We start from the raw sequence: 15,625 nt of genomic DNA, 5'->3' as shown, positions 1-15,625 counted from the left end.
CTTGTATTTTTCTCCCTTTATTATTACTATTATTGCTCAGGGATCTGGCAGTGGGCATAGGAATAACTGCACAAATTTAGTCTGAACAGTTGAAGATGTATATAAATGATCAAAAGTAAATGGAAAAGTGCTTAAAGAGTACCTGTAATACTACTGAACAGTGGCTAGATTTTCAAGGTTTCAGCCACAGAAGAAATTACATACTGTGGAGCTGTGATCTCTAGATCAAAGAGAGTCAAGAGTACTTGGTATATTTTCTTCCATTCCATTTCAAAAATAGCCAATTTACCTTTTTAATCCCCCAAAAAAGGAGAAAAGTGATATAAATGCAGAATAATAGACAAAAAGTTATCTATGTCATTTACTAAATTGTAATGTATAATAACTACTAGTTTTATTATGATTTCATCAGGTTTTAGAAATCATTGTTCTAGGCTTTTTAAAAACCTATTGATCTAACTTATAATTGCTAAATTTTAGAATCAATTACTATATTAAATGTAATGTTATTACATCATAGTATAATGTATAGAATTTTATATCCAAGATATGTAGAAATAGTAAAGAATTGTTTTCAGTTTTCCTTTATCCATACTAATAGTTGGGGTGAAAGACGTAGATTACCATATACTTAAAATATTATTTGCTTTTGAGATAGTCACATTTTAAAAGAATATTTCATTTTTTGTGAAAATGTGTTTATTACAAAAATTTTAGCAAAAGATGAAAGTAAAATCTCCCTATCATGCAGAGATAAGTGATAGTTTTCATCTAGGCTTATGCACTTAAATAATATAACCATGTTCATATTCTGACATTCCCACCTGACCTTCTTTTTCTGCCTGTCAAATGCAGATAAATTACAAAGCAGTTAATCTATTCTCAGTTTAACAGACGTTGGTAGTTACAGTACTAATAATAACTGCTAACTTTTATTTAGCACTGTCTTACATACCAGGCAGACACTGAATTAAGCACTTTATATGCATTATTTTCTCTTAACCATATTTTTAAATGGTAGTAAGTTTCTCAGATATAAGAAATTGCCTGCAACTTTACAGTTGGCAGTTTGACAATTCAGTATAGTGTTCTTGTCTTGCTTTGCCACTAATTAGTTAAAATCTTGAAGACACATAATAAAATTAAGGCTGATAAGGGTGTTCCCCGTCAGCTGGAGGAAATATTCTATTGCTGATATTGCACAAAGTTATGAGGATCAAATATCACATGTCCTGGTATTCTGAGAAGTGCGGTGGTTTTTATGAATGGGTTGTGGCTGTACTGTTAACTAGGAGGAAGTTCTTTTTATCAAAAATAACATTTTTGTCTACCTAATAATGTTTAAACATGCTAAGATAATAGAAAAACATGATACTTACAAGCCTATGAATAGGATTCCATCTGTTTTTTAAAATCACATACTCTAAAAATCTTAACATTTACAGTAAATGTACTGCTTTACTAAGTATCAGCATTAATTATTAATCTGGGAAAGAATGTCTTGAAAATAGTGTCAATGTGATTAAACTAAATTTAAATGGTTTGTATCTGAAAGGTGACCGGCAAGAGTCAGTATCTTCGCGGCGGTATGACCTAACCAAAGTTTTAAGCACATTAATTACTGCTGCTTGCTTCTTGCATAACACCCTAGAATGCTTATTTTTTAAGGGAGAATAAAAGTGCACACTGCAGTAATATACTGTATGTTGCCTTTGCCTGTCACTCTTTGAAACGAAGTGGTTTAAAATAAATGCTACAGTTGCTTCTTTATTAGATTCACTGCATTAATGCTACACAGAGTATAAAACTAAATACAAAGCTCTCAAGTGGACTGGACAAGTGATGACTGGTAAACATTGTGGGTGGAGGAATAGCCATCTTTTAGACCGTTTTGAAATTTTAAAATACACATACTTTGGTCACGTTTGCTTCTTGCTTTTTCTGCTTCTTATCACTGTAGAGTAATTGCATCTCTGTGTGAGTTTTTGCTTTTTTCTTTTCTGTGCAGTCTTCAGTCTTGAGTATCAGTTTCCTCTATCCCTAGTTTTATGTAAACTAAAATCAGTTTGAACATGTTATGTGGCATAACATACCAGAAGGTCAAAGCTTTAAAGAAAGAGCTTATAGGAAGTAATAAAGTAATGATCTTCATATTTATTTCTCTCAAATTTTGGAAAGCTCTTGACACATCACCGCCATCACATCTTTTTCTACACTGCTCCTGATTTGATTTTTTATTCTAAATTGTCACTGTTTCACAATTTAGAAGAAAATTTAAGAGTATAATAATTAATTATATCAGTAACATTAATACCTTAAATTCATCTAGGAACGAAGAGCTCTAGAAAGAAGAATATCTGAAATGGAAGAAGAGCTCAAAGTAAGTAAACAGTGCTGTGGTATAAGCTCAAATTTCACAATACTAGTATAGATACTATGTTTATTCATTGTTCTTAAAGTTGCTTATGCAGTTTGTGAGTTATCTATGTCTTGTGCTTCTATTTCTTCCTAAAGTCAGGTTTTAGGTGAGCTAGAAAAGTATTTAAAACTCAAATTCTTTTGGTAATCTGTTTTTTGGCACTTTTGATGTTCAGGTATAGAATAAATAAGATGATATCGACTAAGACTTGGGATGTATCATTTATTCTTTACCTTTCAAATATTTTGTTCCCTGGGGAGAAAATGGTGAATGGGGATCATGCAAAAATGTTCTTTGAAAATGAAGGACATTAGATTAGTGGACAGAGGTACAGCTTATTGAACTCTGCATTACCTGTGAAAATAGATTGGTTTTGAATATTGGAAGGTACGTTCTTTGCAGGAAGAAAAGCATAATATAATTAATTGATTACCTCTTATTACATTGACTTGTATAAAATAATCATATTATAAATTATTGAACTAACGCATAGGATATTATGCCCATAGAATTAGAATTTTAAGATTTAAATGTTTCTCTATTGAATTATTTGGTTTCTTATTGGAACATTATTGAATAGCTTTGGAGAAAATTTTTTTGGATTTTGTTTGTGTATTTTGTTTGCTAAGGAATTTTAGAACTGCACTGTTTACTTATATAAATTTCATGGAATATTCTCTTAAGACTCTTAATTTTTTCTTTTTATATTTGTTGCCTATGATTCTTTATATTTTCATTGTACTCTTCCACTTTCTTATTTTTTATTTTCTATTTCTTTATTTTCTGATTCCTGCAGAATCTGCACCAAATAAAGCAAATTCAAACTCTGAGAGAGTTAAATGAGCGACTGCTGACTGAGAATAGGGCCTTGACAAGAGTGGTAGCCAAGCGCTCAGGGTTCTGTAGGCAACTGCAGTCTGTGAATCTATAATTTGTAGTTTCATCATTTCTTCTTAGTAGAGCCAGGCAGGTGTTTTTGTATTAGTAAGCGTGTCTTGAGCTCACTTTTACAAATTAATGCCATTGTGTCTGGAACTTGTCGTGTAACTGTTTAATTGTGCATGGCTTCTCAGAATGTTAGAAAGTGTTACTAATTGTGTATTGTGACTGATAAACTGCAGTAAACTAAGAGAATGATCTCAGCATTTAGGTAAAAGACTTACCTGCACTTTTACAAAGCTTGTGCACATTTTTGGCTCTACAAATTTTTTAGCACTTAAAAACATGAAAATGGAACACAAACAGTATAACATGTATTTTATATATAATTAATATATGTGGAAGCTGAAGATTAAACATGAATTATCTGCTTTTCAAAATAATGTCATTTCAGTCAGAACCACCTTAATTAATATTACTCAGTTCTCTATTCTAGAGGTATCCTAATAGATAAACTTCAGATTACTGTATTTTATATCCATACATTCTGAGCACAGGTTAATAATTGATTGGTTCCACATAAAGTTAAACTTCTCATGAAGATTTTGCATAAGATAGTTTTGCAAGTAGTTTTACTTTTATCTAAATACATAACCTGGTACATTTTGAAAGCTGAGGAAAGAGACCTAATTATCTTGCAAAGTATGTTTTAATGTCCAAAATAGAAGCTATTCCATTTCCTATCAAATCTGGCGGAGCACATGTCACTTAAATCATTCTTAGTAGAGAACCCAGTTGACTTACAGTATTTCCACCCCCTCCTTCACTTTGTCTATAAAAAAAACTTACACGTTTTCAGGTGTAAGGATGTGTGTTTCTGTTTACTCCAAACACTAGTAGTAGTTTTTATGCTTGGATATTTTAAGACATTCAGGCTTATTACTTTGGCTTGTAAATTATTTTAGTGTAATGATAGTAGTAATTGCTTTATTATCATTTAATTGATCACCTATCTTGGATCAAACATTATGTACTAGGCATTTAAACTTAATACAAGGTAAATTATTTAAGGAATTTTAATAATTTACAACAAGTCTGACTCCCTCAAAACTTCCCTAAATAGTTGGGTTTTCTTGTGGAGTAACAGTGTGGCTTGAGGTCTGACATAAACAAAGCAAAAGGCCTTAATTTAGGCTAACAGAAACTGTTAAAGGAATTCCCTTTAAGAGCCTATCCTAACATAAAAACAGTCTTTCCTTGGCTGCTCTAATATGGTATGCTTGTGAGTCATGATGTCAAGTGATTTAGTACATTTCAGTTGATAACTTTGGGAGAATAAACCTTTTCATTTCATCATTTATTAAACTAATTAGCTTCACAAATTGTGGGGAGGGAGCTCTTTCTTCCTGATAATATGTTTTAGTCATTAGAAGTATATATAACTGACAAAGCTTGTTCATGTGTCTTGTGGTAAAAACATAACATTTAAAGAGAAACACTTTAATCTCGTTATTAAATTCAAATTTTTTCTTATATTTTTCCTCTCACAGATGTTACCAGACCTGAAAGCAGACAACCAGAGGCTAAAAGATGAAAATGGGGCCTTGATCAGAGTTATAAGCAAACTTTCCAAATAAAAAAAAGCAGCAAGTAATGGAATTGCACATATTAGTAACCCAGTGGACCATAATTGACCGTCACTGGAAGCCTGGGAAGAATCCTTGGAGACTGTCATTTTTGGATATCCTGCCAAATGCCCTCTTATCTAGGAGTTTTGTTTAATTTTCTGTTTTTTTTTTTTTTTTTTTCTTGTATCAAGACCATTGTTTCATGTTAATGCAGCTGCTGAGAAGAATTTTTTTTATGACTGAGAAAACTTGTTTACAGCTCCAGCATATAAGGAAAGTGTTCAAGGCCAGATATGCCTCAGATATTTAACCAGTAAGCCTTAGTTGTACATAAATACTTTTGTGTCAACAAAAACTCAGCTCTCACAGAAGACAGTTATTCAGCATTTTTTGATGTGCCACAGTTTCCAGTTTTTCAATATTTAATTTTATTTTATTTTGTGTTTTTTTTTGTTTTTGTTTTTTTTTTGCTTTTGCTTTACATCTAAGTTTGGGTTTGTATCTTTTCCTTCTAGCTCTTCATGTGGCAGACTTTCTGTCATCTCACAGCTTTCTCATTTACAGAAAAGAACACTTGCTCCTCTGAAATCATTGTCATATATTAGGCTAATGCTGTTGTCCCCACCTGGAACTGAATTGCTTGGTGGAACATTTGCTTTCACTGTTTGTGCAATATGCATTTATTCCTTTTATGAATGCTTTAAAGTCCATTGAGATTAGATTCTTTTAAGTCCTATTTTCTGCCTTCATTGGTCACTTTTTGTTTTTGTTTGTTTTTTATTATTGTAGTATAAGATGTTAGGTTCTGTAATCTTCACATTCATTTTAGCAGGTACTGAGTGATGCTGTATATATAAATAAGTGTACTGTTTGATTTTTAGTCCACCACATGGCATGCTTGACTATTATTTCAAATGTCTGTTAATGCAAAGTAGGCTACTCCATAATAGTGTTAAGAACAAAATTTACTAACAAAGTGATATAAAGACTTAAATTAACACTTTATGTGGAGCCCTATCTTTACAAAAGTTTTCTACTGTAAAATGCTTTTACTTTTATTTGCAATTTTCATTTGATAGTATTCAACCATAATTAAAGTTCCATAAGATAATTGCTTCACATTTCACATACCTATATTTATCTGAGTGCTGTCTAAAACTGTTGTGCTAGCCAAAGTAATGCTATGAAATCATTTGCAGACTTAACCCGTGAGTTTGTGTTAAATGCACTGTTATTGCCATGTGAAGAGGCATTGACTTTGATACCACCATCATGTTCAGACCATTTTATACATTTCAGTGGCCTTTTTAAAAAAAAAAAAGAAAGAAAAGCAAAACCAAGTAAATAGTGAAGATGGCATTTATTTGGACAAATAGCTTTTATATTTTCATTAAACCATGCAAAAAGTACTATATCTTTCTGGCACATAACTGTCTCCTTAACCACTGAACAGTTCAGCCATTTGAATAAATTGTACATTGTAAAGCTTATAGTAGCTAATTGTATTATTGATTGTATTGTATACTATATTAAATGTGAATTTGTACCCCTTCATTTTAAAAGGTCATTGTGTTCTACTGCCTATTTTAGATTACTTTGGGGTTGGGAAAGGGTGTTTTGGTAAGCAGGATTTTAAGTCCTCTCTTGATTGGTTTTATGAAGATATAAGGTTATGCTCTTACTACCAAGCTCAGGATTCTTGATTTTAAAGGTACAAGGATAGTTGTGGGAATTTTATTTTTGGTTACATTTGAACTGTATGAATGGTGGGTCTGAATATAGAGAATTTCCATGGTCTTACGTGGACGTAAAACATACAAATAATTGATCAGTTTGAGTGACTGCAACATATTCTGGTTGCACAACAGTTAGGCATGCTAAGGATTATATTTGTGAAGTTTGGATGCCTGTGAAGAATGATTAAATACGTGTTTCTAATATTTTAGTGTTTTGTATTTAGGTTATTTATTCTTTGTATCTAAAACTGAACAGCTACTGTGCTATATTGATTTTATTGGTAGTATTGAGCAGACCTTGTTTCTGCATGAAACTAGTTGCAAAACCCACTATTTTGGAAATAAAAATGTATTTTGACATATACAAATAAAATGAATAAAACTATTTTAAATGTGTGAACTTTTACTGAAGACATTTAATAACTTTGTTCTGAGATATTTAAATTCTGCATGGGTATCTTCACTAACTGCTTTACTTGGATTCCATTGGAATACTTTTTGAAATTGTAATATTGTGATAACTTGCACAACATTGTACGTGCACATCTGTAAATTTAAGCTTAATTGCCATATTTATGCAATCTGTGTATCAATTTGAACAAATGTTTATATATTTTACATAAAGCTATCTGTGTGCAGAATCTGAGAACTAGTTTTTTATGATAAGTGGGTAAAGAATAATGATGAAAGTGAGTTTCAAGATAGTAGCTTTGTAAGCGTAAGACTTCATTTACCTAAGTATTTCGTGGCTTCTGAATTAAACCTGTGCTTTTTCTTAATTGCAGACATAGACTTGGGAATACATAAAAAGATAATATTCCATTGAAATGTAAAGTAGTAGATCATTCTCCAACCTAGAACTGTTCTAAATTTCAACCCCAATCTAACTATACATCTGTAAGTAGATAAGAGACATTTCTGGTTTGGGAACTTTGGTAGAGGACTTGCAGTGGTAAAGCCTGTGTTTAACAAATTAATACAGCAAGAATTGAGTTCTCTTGTTTCCACTTCCAGTACTTTCCCTGTGCATGCTTACAGAATGATAGATATTCCTGTTGTTTTTCCTGCATACAGAAAAGAATTTCACGTGCAAATACGTCAAACCAAATGCAAAATGGCTATAGAACTATCTAGGAGAGTATTCATATCAAAAGTAAAGTAGATATTCACTAATTCATTAGGCTGCTTTATTCATTTGCTTAAGGGTTTATTAGTTCAGTTGCTCAGTCGTGTCCAACTCTGTGATCCCATGGGCTGCGGTACACTAGGCTTCCCTGTCCATCACCAACTCCCAAAGCTTGCTCAAGCCCATGTCCATCAAGTCAGTGATGCCATCCAACCATCTCCTCCTCTGTCGTCCCCTTCTCCTCCTAAGGGTTTATTACCACTTAGTCTTTCCTGGCAAATCTGAGACAGTCATGACTCCCAGTGTCAGCACCGAGTGAGTGGTGTAAAAATCAAACATCCAGAGGTCAAATTGTTTCCAAACTAGTACACTATTTCCCGTAAGAAATAACAGCCTTGTAGGTTGTCCTCCACTTTGTCATTATAAGCAGAATACAGAACTAACTCTCTGACCAGTTTTTAACAATCCATTAGTTATATCTTGCTAGAGAACCTTTGGTGGCAAAGATGAAAGCTGACTGATAAGCAGTCTTTTCTGTGATGTTCTGTGTTTTACACTGTGTGTGGTCTCTGTCAGAGTGTGCATATGAGAGTTGTCCAAAAAGGGTTGTGTGTAGAATGAAGTACTTATTTTCCTATTAAATATCTTTAAGTAGCTAAGTACGTTTCTTGACTTTCATTTTACAAAGGTTCTCAGGTTATGTGCTGTGAAACAGAGTGCTTTCTCTGGTGTCATGTTGCTGCTTCAAGCCCACCAGATGATCAGATTACAAAGTGATGAATTTAAAAACATAGGAACCAGAAGTTTAAAATTCTATAATAAAATGACATAAATAATTCTTGCTACTATAACTTAAAACTTTACAAAAGTTTTCTAAAGTTTATTAGAAGTAGGCATTTTTGAGCCAGGTTGTCCTTACTTGTCATTGCTTAAATTTCAGTAAACATACAGGTTACAGAAATTAACTGTCTTTTAATTAATTTTAAGAAGCTGAAGAGGAAAAGAAAGGGAACTGTGAGAAGTGAGCAATCTTAGATTTTGTCCTGGATAACATTCAGTTTGTCAAGCCTTAGTTTGTCTTGCAGGTCTAATGAGAATGGAAGTGAAAAAGAAGGAGACCTTCTCTCCCCTTCCCCACACTCAGATTACTCATAGGTTTGTTTTGATACAGGTCTGTTTCAATAGGCTATCTAGTTTGATCTTTAAACAACAGGCTGGGTGGCTATCAGTGAGAAAGCTGAGATGTACAGATTACTAAGTGGGTCAACATTCCAAGCCTAGTACAAAGCTAATCTCTTACCTAAATTTAGTGGTGGTTATCATTGTTTTTCCCAAATCCTCATCTAGGACTTTCCCCTCTGTATTGCTTAGTTTTATAGTTTTACATGTTGAGATGGTGTTTCTTGGGTTTTTTTGGGTTCTTTTTCCTTCTCTTCTACATTCTTTCTCTAATCCCACATTCTTGCTCTCACACCCACTAAATTTTTTTCTCCTTAGGACTTTACTAAACTGTTTGCCCTATACTGAGATTCTTGAAAGATTTAATGCTTTTAATGCTTAAGCAACTAGTTGATTTCCTGGTGCAAATTCCAACTGTGCCTTGTAGACCATCATAAATTTGTAAAAAGATTTTCATATATGTGCAAAAGATCTTTTGTATCCTTAAAAAAAATAGATTTTTTAATTGATGATGGGAGCTTAAATTTGAAATCTTTCTTATTCCCAAGTAAGATAGGCAGCATTGGTAGTGCTATGGTTTTAGCAGCAAATTTTTCTCCCCATTGTAAACATGTGGAATACCAATATGTACAGTGGATAAAATTTGTATTCACATTAACTCATAGAAATGACCCCACCTGAAAAGAAAGCATGGTTGGCCCACTATTTGAGGAACTTGAGTATCCACATTTTTGTATCCATGGTGATCCTGGAGCCAATCCCCCAGAGACACAGAAGAACACTTGTACTCAAAACATACAATAGGTCTCTCTAAGATACACATGGCAGCAGCGTGACTCTAACTGGTTACTGTATAATAGATGTACCTTGCCTGCTCTTGCTTTTATAACAAATGTGCTAAATGTGTTCTAGCGATACATTAGTGTATGTGAATATGTTCTCAGCTAAAGAAAATCAAGACCAAGCACAGAGCAGAAGAAGCTCCACACAAAAGTGAGATAACTTAACAGCATAACTTAGTATGTCAGTTCTCTCCAGTGTTTTACAATTCCCTATGTGTCTGAGTGTATTGCTTTTTTTATTTGATGAAAACATATTTAGCAAATGGTTTGAATCAAAATTTTGTGGGATCCATAGAATGCCTTTGCAGCGCCTATAGGGTGCTGATTTTTTAAACACTTGACAGTGTGGAAGGAGCTTTGGATTTGGTCAGATCTAGATTAAAACCTCAGCTACACCACTTTATAATTGTCTGACATTGGTCAGATTAACATTTCAGGCCCACTTTTTCAGGTAAATGACATATCTGTATAAAGTGCCTTGAACAATTCATGGAGCTTAGTGGATTGATGTGGAACAAATATATTATTACCTTGAAGAAATTGTATTTATCACTGAGACTTTTAAAACTACTAATCTACTTTAGAATGTTTCTGCTAGGATCATTTGATAAATGTTGATAAATAGTATTGCCGAAGAATCTCTTCATGATAAAAAAAAAAAAATAGGATTGTTTCTTCTTAGAATACATTAAAGCAAAATTTTAGATTAATTTACCCAGTTAACCATAAACACCTATTTTTATTCTGGGATCAGTAAGGGAGAAATAAATGAGGTAGATTTTGGAGGACCTCCTACAACCATTGGAAAGAAGTAAAAAGTACCATACACCTCTGTAACCATGCCACATCTGTCCTAACAGATTCCAGGAATACTGACTTTCGTGTGAATCTAATCCATCTGTGGACCCCATTCCTATTATCAAAAAAGGAGAAAGTGTCAAGAAATTTATAGAAGTGCTATACAAAATGTATTTGCCATGGAAGAGGCAGTTGGTAAGTATGGGCTAGTAAGTGTTTTAATGAATATGTAATGTTATTTGTTACTCTAAATTTTAATTTTTCATTAAAAGTCATAGTTGAAATGTCAGAATTATCAGTACTTTTGGATGCTTCTAAAGTTTGCATAATGCTTCTCAGAAGATATCATGAGGTCATCTGGGCCATTTATCAGCCTACAGATCAAGACCGACCTTGTTGCATAATCTATGTCTGAAATTTAATAAGAGTCCTGCCCATCTCATTTTTAGACTGTACCTCTGATGTCTAGTACTTCCTTTACTGTAACCAGTAAAAAGCCAGAGGAGGGGAGCTAGATCTTAGTGTTTTCAATGTTCCAGATCCTATACATACTGTGTTTTTCTGGTTTTAAGTGATTTTTAATCGGTTTCTTTTATTTTATTCTACTATGAGCATTGTGAAAGGGCAAAGTCTTTTTCATCTTTGTTCTCAGCCATTAATAATAGTGCCTGGCACATAGTACGTATTTACTTGATGTTTTTAAAAGGAATGAGTAAATATGAATAATTGTGATACATATATATTGTGGAGGAAAAGATATTGACTGTCATCTAGACTTTAAAGAAAACTTTGTAAGATGTTGAGTCCTGCAAGCTTTGTTTCAGTCATTCATCCCATGGCGGTTTCAACTCAATGTATGGCAAAACCAATACAATGTTGTAAAGTAAAATAAATAAATTAAATAAACAAAACATTCTTAGTAGCACTTCCATACCAAGCAGCCCTATGGGGTAGGAATACTCCCAGACGCCAACAAGAAAGACAAGAGCTGCCTTGTGGAGGTTGCTTTCAGGGAAGAGGAAGATGGAAAATAAGCAGTTACACTATTTTAGAAGATAGTAGTTACTGTGGGAAAAATAGAGCCAGGAAGGGGGGTGAGCTCCTCAGAGGAGGCTTCACTGAAACGGTAACATTTGAGCCAAAACGGAAAGAAAAGAAAGACAAAACTGCAGGTGTTTGAGAGAAGAGCATGTCCAGGCAGGCGGAGCCACGTAAGCAAAGGCCTTGAGGTGCAGATGGGCTTGAGTGTTTTGGCAAACAGTAAGGCTACTGTGGTTACATAACCAGGTGAGCAAGAAGCAGAGTAGCAGGAGAGGAAGTTGGAGAGGCATCTGAGAGCTGGATGAAGGGTGTGTTTAGATGAGCTTTGACCACATGCTGTGCGCCAGCCTTGCTGCTTTAAGAACTTGACTATCTTTCTCTATATCTTTGTCTATACCAATATCCCAAGGATATTTTGTAGCTCTTTATAATAAAAGTCACATACTTTTGTAAAATTAGTTTTTATAAGAGATAATAAGAATTTGATTATAAATTGGGTAGAATAATTAAACTAGAAAATCTAGGCTAATTTTCCTAAGGGGAAACTTACTCATATGATGTAAAACATTTGCTAAAACTCCTTGACAACCAAGTTAGAAATGGAGAAAATGGACTATTACAAATATCATTACTATGTAAAAAAGTACATCAGTTCAGTGGGCAAAATAAACATTTTGGATCACTTCTCAGGGATGAATTTTCTCATTGGTTTTATTGGTCTATATACCCAATGTACATTGTCATTTGTCTCTGCTTTTCGGGATAGCATTTCTCTTCAAATGACCGTTTCTTTTTTATACTTTCAAAAGCACAATCTATATTTGTGGAAGGTGTGCTTCCACAAATATTACAGTGTAATTTCAAGAGATGTAATTTCATCCAAGTGTGAAGTATTCACTTATCTTTCTTGTCCCAGGAATGTCTCAGGACTAGTTAGCTTAGTCATTTCACCACAACAGTGTTTCTCACACTGGAATCATCTAGAGAGCTCGTTCAGATGTAGTTGAGGCTCCACTCCTATTTTCTAATTCAGTATTTGGTGTCTGGGATGGGACAAGTGAATGAGTATTTCTGTCACGTTTGTAGGTAGGGCTGAGACTGCTGGTCCAGGGATCATATTGAGATCTGCTGCGTTATAATATCAGGCATTCATCTTCTGAATGGAAATGGAGAATTCAAAAGTAAAATCCCTTGAGAGAAGATAAAATGTAGATCTCCTATGTTAACAGTTAAAAGAAAGTTCAAATATACCAAACCTTGAGTAACACCAAAAAATAGAAGATCATGTGTCCAGTCATACCATGTGTGGGGAGGACACGTGCAGACAAATTGAGTCCAGTTTACCAGGAAATCAAATGGAAATGTAAAAGGATTTATACATATACATATATATGAAACAAGCACCTAGGTGACAAGCCCATACCTTTGATCAGAAGAGGGGTAGCAAATCCCCTTTGCCTTTTCTCTTCTTGCTTGAGAGAGAGAAAATGCCTACAATTCCAGTTATGGGGAGGCAGATGTCCTAAAATCTCAGTCTCTTACAAGGTTAAGTTAGGAAAGCAACACAACCACCTTCTCACCACTGAGGCCCGCGCTACTTACATTCCATATAACCACCATAAATAACACTGCAGGGCTTGCTGTAGGCACTCAGCTAGTCTAAAACTGTGCACCCGTGTTTACTGCAGTCTTCAGTGACTAGATACACCAAGGCTGCTACTTCCTATAGCTAAACTTTGGATTAGGGAAGCTGGACGTAGTAATCAATTCATATATGTGTATACACATTTTATCTGTATCAGTAGATCATCATGAAATCAACACAAGACCAGCAATGTCAGCATCACCTGGGAATTGATTAGAAATGCAGATTCTTTGGCTTCACCCCAAACTTACTGAATTGGAAACAAGATAGAGCCCACCAAGACCTCAAGGGAGTATCATGCAAGATAAAATTTAAGAACTACTAGGCTGTAGGTCTATAGGTTTCAAATCTAGATCACCTGGGCTGAAGTGGAACGGAATGTAAAAAAAAATTTTTTTCTACCACTAGTAGAGAATGAAAAGGATTATCGGGGGGAGAGAGAAATCTCTAGATAGGTTGGACGCATAATACTGTTTCCACTCAATTTGAAAAATACAAAGGTGGGGAGGGAAGTGGGAGGGGGGATCAGGATGGGGAACACATGTAAATCCATGGCTGATTCATGTCAATGTATGGCAAAAACCACTACAATATTGTAAAGTAATTAGCCTCCAACTCATAAAAAGAAAAAAAAAGAATACAAAGGAAAAGTTTACTTCTACTCTTGAAACTTGAATGAGGAGGTTCATAATCATAAAATTAATCTGAGGCTGAGCAGATTCACATCACTGGAAGAGTGCATCACCTTTAATATGTGCATGTGTGCTAAGTCATTTCAGTCAAGTCTGACTCTTTGCAACCCTATGAACTGTAGCCCGCTAAGCTCCTCTGTTCATGGGATGCTCCAGGCAAGAATACTGGACTGGGTTGCCATGCCCTCCTCCAGGAGATCTTCCCAACCCAGGAATCATACTTACATCTGTCTTCTGCATTGGCAAGCAGGTTCTTTACTGCTAGTGCCGCCTGGGAAGCCTATCACCTTTAAAGGATGCCTACAAAACTCCAGCAGGAGATTTTTATTTGAGGGAAGATAAGGTTATACTATAAAAATGACTTTATTATTCAGTACTTTAGTAAACATGACATTTCTATCCATTAGAGGACTGCTGCATCTGGGTGTGAGGTACAAGATCATTGGAGAAACTCCATTCCTGAGACCAGAGGTACAGGGCTTGGCTGCGTCTGAGGCTGAAGCAGGACCACAGCTCTTCCAGCCTCTCATTGCCCACCCCACTGCCGAGCAAGGACCAAATAATAAGGACCAGGTAACTGGACCAGGCAAAAGGAGTGTGTGGTGGGGGAAGGAGCAAGAGCGAAGAAACACCCCTGTGAGGAAGAAACTAATAGTGGAGACTTGAGGTAGAAGCAGAAGGTTGAGGTAAAGTCTCTAGTAAGCCACGTCCAGTGAAATTTAAAACCAGTGGTAAATATAGCACAACCAAAGACAAACCCAGCTCAACTCCTCACTACGTTGACTCAACCTTCCACTGACCTAGCAAAAATGTCATACCTCATAATAAATACTGTGTCTCAACCTCTATGGCTCTACATATTATGTGCAGCAAGCAATCAGTAAGTATAAGATAGAAAAAAGCAAAAAAAGGAGAGGGTATGGAGAGAAGGGAACCCTGGTGCACTGTTGGTGGGAATGTAAATTGGTACAGCCATTATTGAGAACACTATGGAGGTTCCTCAAAAAACTAAAAATAGAGCTACCGTATGACTCTTCAATCCCACTCTTGGGCATATATCTCTGAGAAAAACATGCTCTGAAAGGATACATGCACCCCACTGTTCATTCTTTATCCTTTTTCTCTCTGCTCTTCAGTTTGGGTACTATGTCCTGAGCTTTCTTCCAGTTCATGGACCCTTTTGGCATCTTCAGACTGGTGTTATGTACAGTGAATTTTTTATTTTAGATATTGTACTTTTCAGTTCTAGAATTTCATTTTAGTTCTTTTTTTTTTTTAACAGCGTGTTAGTTGCTCAATCATGTGCAATTCTTTGCAACCCCATGTACTGTAATATACCATGGCAAGAATGCTTGCCATGGGATTGTCCAGGCAAGAATACTGGGGTGGGTACCCATTCTCTTCTCCAGGGAATCTTCCCGACCCAGGTATCAAACCCAGATCTCCCTCGTTGCAGTAGATGCTTTACTGTTGAGTCAATAACTTTTATTTTTTTACTGAAATTCTACTTTCTGTTTATTCATTATGACTGTCTTTTTCTATTAAGTTTTTGAAAATATCTATAATAAAATCCTTGTCTGCTAATTCTAACATAGAGGTCATCCAAGGTCTGCTTCTGTTGACTACTTTTTCTTGATCCT

General features: G+C 34.9%; 1 protein-coding gene across 5 annotated transcripts in view; it reads left to right on the top strand.

The window, feature by feature from the left end:
* The window catches only part of PPP1R12A (protein phosphatase 1 regulatory subunit 12A), a 156,024-nt gene extending 148,977 nt beyond the window's left edge, over positions 1–7,047 (top strand). For 4 of the 5 annotated variants that reach the window (XM_065934138.1, XM_065934140.1, XM_065934137.1 and 1 more), the window contains 2 exons: positions 2,330–2,380; positions 4,849–7,047. In XM_065934138.1, coding sequence (XP_065790210.1) covers positions 2,330–2,380; positions 4,849–4,935 — 138 coding nt within the window. In that variant the 3' untranslated portion in view covers positions 4,936–7,047. Of the gene's footprint in view, positions 1–1,555; positions 1,587–2,329; positions 2,381–4,848 lie in introns of all 5 variants that reach the window. The other variant, XM_065934139.1, reaches the window with a different exon arrangement.
* The last annotated feature ends 8,578 nt before the right edge of the window (positions 7,048–15,625 follow it).

Source organism: Muntiacus reevesi, chromosome 4 (assembly GCF_963930625.1).
Source record: "Muntiacus reevesi chromosome 4, mMunRee1.1, whole genome shotgun sequence".
Taxonomy (NCBI): domain Eukaryota; kingdom Metazoa; phylum Chordata; class Mammalia; order Artiodactyla; family Cervidae; genus Muntiacus; species Muntiacus reevesi.
Note: the sequence above shows the minus strand (reverse complement) of the source record. Positions and strands in the feature narration are given on the sequence as shown.